Source organism: Spinacia oleracea, chromosome 2 (assembly GCF_020520425.1).
Source record: "Spinacia oleracea cultivar Varoflay chromosome 2, BTI_SOV_V1, whole genome shotgun sequence".
NCBI lineage: Eukaryota > Viridiplantae > Streptophyta > Magnoliopsida > Caryophyllales > Amaranthaceae > Spinacia > Spinacia oleracea.
Window position 1 is genome coordinate 12,736,513 of NC_079488.1, and position 6,511 is coordinate 12,743,023.

General features: G+C 31.8%; 1 protein-coding gene across 1 annotated transcript; it reads left to right on the forward strand.

The window, feature by feature from the left end:
• Window positions 1–1,998: 1,998 nt before the first annotated feature.
• Window positions 1,999–6,029, forward strand: LOC110805186 (serine/threonine-protein kinase RIPK). The gene is made up of 5 exons (XM_022010790.2): window positions 1,999–2,855; window positions 3,495–3,630; window positions 4,329–4,465; window positions 4,613–4,736; window positions 5,080–6,029. Exons 1-5 carry the CDS (start codon window positions 2,445–2,447, stop codon window positions 5,667–5,669), a joined length of 1,398 nt encoding a protein of 465 aa, XP_021866482.1. The 5' UTR covers window positions 1,999–2,444; the 3' UTR covers window positions 5,670–6,029.
• The last annotated feature ends 482 nt before the right edge of the window (window positions 6,030–6,511 follow it).

The window sequence follows — 6,511 nt, forward strand, 5'->3', positions numbered from 1 at the left end:
GGAGTCTTAGGTACATGATGGAATTTTGGAATTTATATTTTGGCACTAAGATTTAGATTCTTTGTCATGTAAAGGCATGATTTCTCTGTCTCACTATTTAGATGTATAATCGTATAGTATAACCCTAATTTTTTTAAATACGAAATTTGTGAATATTTTTTATCTAATATTTATATTTAGTGGTTGTAATACAATTTTAAGTTTTTATATAATTTCGCACGCATCGCGTGCATAAAATACTAGGGTGGAGGAGTGATAATGATGGGTGATAAAGGAGGTGAGAGAGTGGGTATATGGAGAAGGGAAAAGAATTAAATATTATGGGTGGGGAAAATTAGGTGGGAATATGGGTAGAATCTTTAGGTATTTTGGTAATTAGATAGAATGTAAGGGTATTTTAGGATAAAATGTATGTCCAAAAATAGAATAGATTCTAAATGGATACAACAATATAAAACGCTTAAAATGGAAACGGATAATAAGAAACGGAGGGAGTAATATACATTACAGAGCTGGTAACAACAAAGTGTATGCTTACTGATAAAAACTGAATACATGTATATATGAATAGATTACATGTTTGAATCTCTAGCCTTCTTTCTATTTATAATTTGTAATGTACTTATTACTCATTCGCAAACGAACAAGGAAATAAATTATTTATACATACTCCGATACTCAATCTAGTGTGCGGTGCGGCCCATGATTTCCAAGTGTGCTACTAGTGTCAGTGTAACAACCAAGAACAAGCTGGCATATAACTCAGGTTGAGCAAATCATTAACACAATAATCCATGAATATAAATAATTAGATTGGTTCGTTAGAAATAACTATGAACTGGACTGATCCATGATTGGATGAATTATTTATTTATGACCATAATGTGTTTTTATTTATTTTTATTTTTATTTTTATTCTTTTTACTAGGTAAAAATAAATGTATCATATTGAACCAGCATCTATTACAGGTTAGTCAACCCAATTATGAAGGTATTCGCTTCAGCCACTCAAAACATTTCACAGCTGATGGTGTTCGACATTGTGACGTCCAAGTCGCAAGGTGAGTTTTCCACTAACTCTTTCAACTCATGTTGATTATGTGTTTCTCTAATTATAATAGTCTCAATTTGCATATGCATTTAAGTTAATACGAAATGACAAAGCAAAGCTAAAATTTATTACCTAATATGCAATTGTATGATATTATTTTCCCACACTTGTGATTTAGAGTAATTTCCACTTCATCCTTAGTTACTTAGGACTCATATAAACATCATTTTGATCATATTTCAATATCGATGCATGTTCTTATTGTTTCTTAAATTAATTATTAAAACTATAACCACTTAGATTGAAAGTTGAAAATAAAAACAAACAACTACAAATATGTAACCATCACATGAACATTTTCCAAACTCGATTTCCATGTTAGTCAAATCTATCACTTGCGGAGCACTGAACAAGCAAACAACCAAAGGTGTGTTCTATTCACATATTTTTCTCTTATCTGAACTTATTATTGTTATAAATTGTACTTGAGAAGCTATTATAATCAACCTTTATATAAACTTATTGTTAAAATTAAAGTCACGGTATAGTTCAGATCCAGAATACTTAATTACATAGTGTTGTCAATTTACTGGAGCAAAAATAAGTTATTTCGTACATCAAATAACTTGACTTTTAATTATTAGGATAATTGATAAAATTTGACATCATTGATCTTGTTAAACTTTATGGGCAAGCATTGCTTGACTCTAATAAACGTTAAATAGCAAAATGAGAGCCAAAGTCAAGGAAAGGGTAGCCATGTCATTGTCTAACTTAAACCAAATACATAAGACTTTAAAACTTCCTTATCCCAATTCTTTATAGATACTTCCACATATTTATCTAGCTACATTCCAATCAAGAAAACTTCCACATATTTGTTATAACTTTTAAAAAAATCAACCCACTTTATTATTAAAAAAATTTGATGTAAAAATAATTAATATTTCTTTTTTACAAAAAAAAAAGAAAAAAGAAAAGTTCAAAAGGAGTTGTAAACCTCTATCTAAATGTTTTGTATTGTGGAGGGGTAGTTGTTGATTTGAATAATAGAGAGCAACAAGGTGGAGGCTTCCTCACTTCCTCTTACCTTTTCTCCTCCCTTTAAAGTCTTGCCTTCCATTTCCCATTTTTCACCATCCCAAAAACTCCTCATTCTTTCTTTCTTTTTTCTCTCTCTCTACTTTCTCTCTCCTACATTTTCATGATATTTTCAAGGCTCAACTAACTACAACATCATCATCATCATCATCATTTACTCTTCTCGTCTATGCTCAGGGTCGGGCCTGATAGAAAGATCAAATCTATTTCTACATTGTGAAATCATACATCGAAGTTTTTTTCTATATCGTTTGAGATAAAATCATATCATATTATACATACATAAATAATAATGACAGTGAACAACAAGATTTCATGGAGAACGTTTATGCCTTGTTGTGGTATATTGGATGAACAACAAGTTGCAGTTGCTAATGTTCCAAAACCGAGGAAAGTATCCGCTTCAGATAATCAATACTTTCAAAAGATCGGGTTCGCCCATAATTTGAGTGACCCGAATTCGCTTACCTTATCCGAGGATCTATCCATTTCTCTTGCGGGTTCTAACATTCACGAGTTTAATCTCAATGAGTTAAGGTTGATTACTCAGAATTTCTCCTCTAATAATTTCTTAGGGGAAGGCGGGTTTGGCCCGGTCCATAAAGGGTTCATCGATGATAAAATTAGACCCGGGTTAAAGGCCCAACCCGTTGCGGTTAAAATTCTTGACCTCGATGGTGATCAAGGACATCGCGAATGGCTGGTACGATCTTTTTCTTTTATTTTTTTTAACTCGTCGACTTTAATTATTATTAGTTGGAACAAGACTACCATCGTCACAGATATTTTTTAAATAAAAAAACATGTTGAATGACTTTTGGGTTTTGAAACGGTCAATTAATGTGGGTAGGGAAGGGAGTAAATCATTTTTATTAATGATTTTTTTTTTTTGGTTTTTCATTTTTTGTTTTTTATAAAACTAAAAGCTTTCAGTTTTCGGTTTCAATTTTTGGTTTTTTGGTATCAGTGTCAGTTTTAGTTTTAGTTTTTTGGTTTAGTAAGTCATATGATTTGGATTGAATTATGAATTAAAAATGGTCATACCTATTGTAATCATGTTAATTTGGAAAACTGACAAAAAAACAACTGGAAACTACTTTTTATGGTTTTCATATTTTGGTTTTTAATTTTGTAAAAACTAGAAATAAAAAAAGATATCAACCTAATTACTACTACGTATATGTATAATTATTTTAGTTCATAATTCAAACTACATCATATGACTTTCAAAACCAAAAATTGAAACCTGACTATTATTATTTGACAATTATTATTGTATAAATTCTTTGTGTGTTGAACGATAATAATAACAAATTTTGTCCTATAAAATGATTGATTGCAGGCAGAAGTGAAGGTGCTTGGACAACTAAGACATCCCCACTTGGTAAAGTTGATAGGATATTGTTGTGAAGATGAACATAGAGTTTTAGTATACGAGTATATGCCTCGTGGTAGCCTTGAAAATCAGCTCTTTCGAAGTAAGTTCACCAACTTAATTATTTATTTCATTTTTAGTCATTAATTATGTTTACCTTAATTATTCATCATTCTTCTAACATGATCATGATTAATAATAATGTTTTAATTTAATTTAATTATATTGAGCGGGTCCTAGTAGAGGGGGATTAGGTGTGCATTAGGTGATTGAAATTGACACCTTACTTTCATGATTTCCATATTTGTTTATACTCCATTTTTGGAAATATGTAAAGAAAAAGGAAATTGGTTGCTTTCAAAACTAAATACAAAGTACTCCGTAGTATATGATCTTTTGATGTTTTCTTGGACTACTTCATATTTGCACGTATTTGTGTTATTAGTTCCTATATCTTGACTCTTTTACATTGAATTTTCCGCGGATTTTGAAAATTAGGGTAATGTTAATATGTTTGCACGTTTAAACATAAATACGGACATGAGATAACATTGTTAGGATGTCGAAGAAAAGTTTAGGGTTTTCTTTCTATTTAGGAAATCTAGGCACATTTTATCGACTAGCCTTTAAACTTGTAGCATTGACATACTCATTGTGTTTGAAAATGGAAATGTTCATGTTTTGGAGTATGTGCTATTATCTTTGAATTAGCTTGTTCCATTATATGTATGAATGTGTCTAAAATAGAATTGAAGAAACATTAATTACTCATCTAATGTGTCTAAATTGAATTATTTGCAGGATTTTCTGCTTCACTTCCATGGTTAGCAAGACTTAAGATTGCACTTGGAGCTGCTAAAGGGCTCGAGTTTCTCCACGAAGCAGAGAACCCAATCATCTACCGCGATTTCAAAGCCTCCAACATCTTATTGGATTCTGTAAGTCCTACATAATTAGTGTTCTTGTCTTGTTAATAGGGTCTGTTTGGCAATTGGTTGTTGGCTGGTGGCTGTTTTACTTGACTTGTTTGACAAGCTGTACATTATAAATATGTTACTAATGTAAATATGTGTACTTAATTTCAGGATTTCACTCCAAAACTGTCTGATTTTGGTTTGGCAAAAGATGGTCCTGAGGGAGATGACACTCATGTGTCCACAAGAGTTATGGGCACACAAGGATATGCTGCTCCTGAATACATCATGACAGGTACTTTTTCTCTTTTAATTCCTAGTTGAATATTTCAAAAATGTTTTTTTTTTTAACAAAATAATTCATCATAATAATATTCAAAATTATATTCGAAACTTTACTTAGCTTGACAGTAAATCCATTTTAAAAAGTTATTTGACAAGTTCAAGTAACTTAAAAGAAAGAATATTTCTCTAACTTGGCTAGGTATAGATGGATAAAGTCATAAAGATAACTCGACTTGAAATGTAACATTTGATTTAAGGTTTAAAGGGTAACTTGTACAATGTAATATAAAACTCCAAAGTAAAAATTAATACGAAGTATTTTGTATCTAACTTATGTGTTTTTGTTTGTTCAGGTCATTTGACAGCAGCAAGTGATGTATACAGTTTTGGAGTTGTACTCTTGGAACTTCTTACTGGGAGAAGATCAATGGACAAGAATCGTCCCCCAAGAGAACAAAACTTAGCCGAATGGGCTAGACCACAACTACAAAGCCAACGACGACTTGCTCGTTTAATGGATCCGAGATTGGAGGATCAATACTCTGAGGAAGGGGCCCAACAGGCTGCATTACTAGCCTACCAATGTTTAAGCCATCGACCCAAGAGCAGGCCCACAATTAGCGTCGTCGTGAAGACCTTAGAACCCTTGTTGGGCCTAGTCCATGATATCCCAACTGGGCCTTTTGTTTACACCGCCCCAAGTGACCAAAGTCCGGCCCACGATAAAATGGGTGGCGGCGAAGCAAAGAAAGAAAACGGCCACCATCACACCACCACCGCCACCACCACCAACCACCAGGAACGTCCTCAGCGCCGCCACGACATAAATCGTCTACGAGCACCAAAACCTTCAAGCATAGTACACTCAGACCCTAATGTACAAAGAAATCTAAGAAATGGGTTTAACTCCCCTGGCCACCACCACATGGGAAGAGGAGCATAGACCATCAGGAAAATGTGTGTTACTAGTAACAACATTTGGGATAAAAATGCCCCACAAAAAGAGAACAAGAAAAAGGAAACTTCATATTTGTAAATAGAAGTTTGCAAAATTAAATTAATCACCAAGATAATTAGAATAGGAATACAATATACGTTTGATTTTTTTTTTCTCTTCATTCTTTGAATTATGAGGTTCGTTTTTTTGATTAGCTAATTATTGTGAAAATTATACATATATTTTTTGAATTGTTACAAAGTTGTACCTAGTTGTTATTATAAATGATGATTAGAGCGAGGAATATGTTAATGATACTTGAAGTTGCTTTCTCTTAAATTTATTTTAATTTTAATTTGTTGTCTCTTTCCTTTGTGTATAATGACATGATTGATGAACTAATTAAAAGATGAGGTGGCCTATAAAATTTGTTCAATATGCTGACATGAAAAGTCGACTTAAACTTTAATTAATTAATTATTATTATGTACCTATTCTACTAAACTATCTGTAAAAGTAACCATTTAATAAAAAAGTTGAGAAAATAAAAGCTACTCCCTCTGTCTCTTTTTGTTTTTTACGTTTTCCTTTTTGGGTGTCCCAAAATGTTCTTTACATTTCCTTTTATGTTATCACATAAATGATTTAATATTCTATCAAAAGTTGTGTCCAATTATTATTTTAACCAATTAAATTCATTGGGTCATTTAATGTTTCACACTTTTCCATTGGGACATTTAATTTTTCATATTTTCCTAATATCAGAATTTTGATAAGAGTGAAAATATTATAAATAAACGTAAGTTTTCTCGTTTACATAAAAACTTAGAAGAATCTCAATACACATT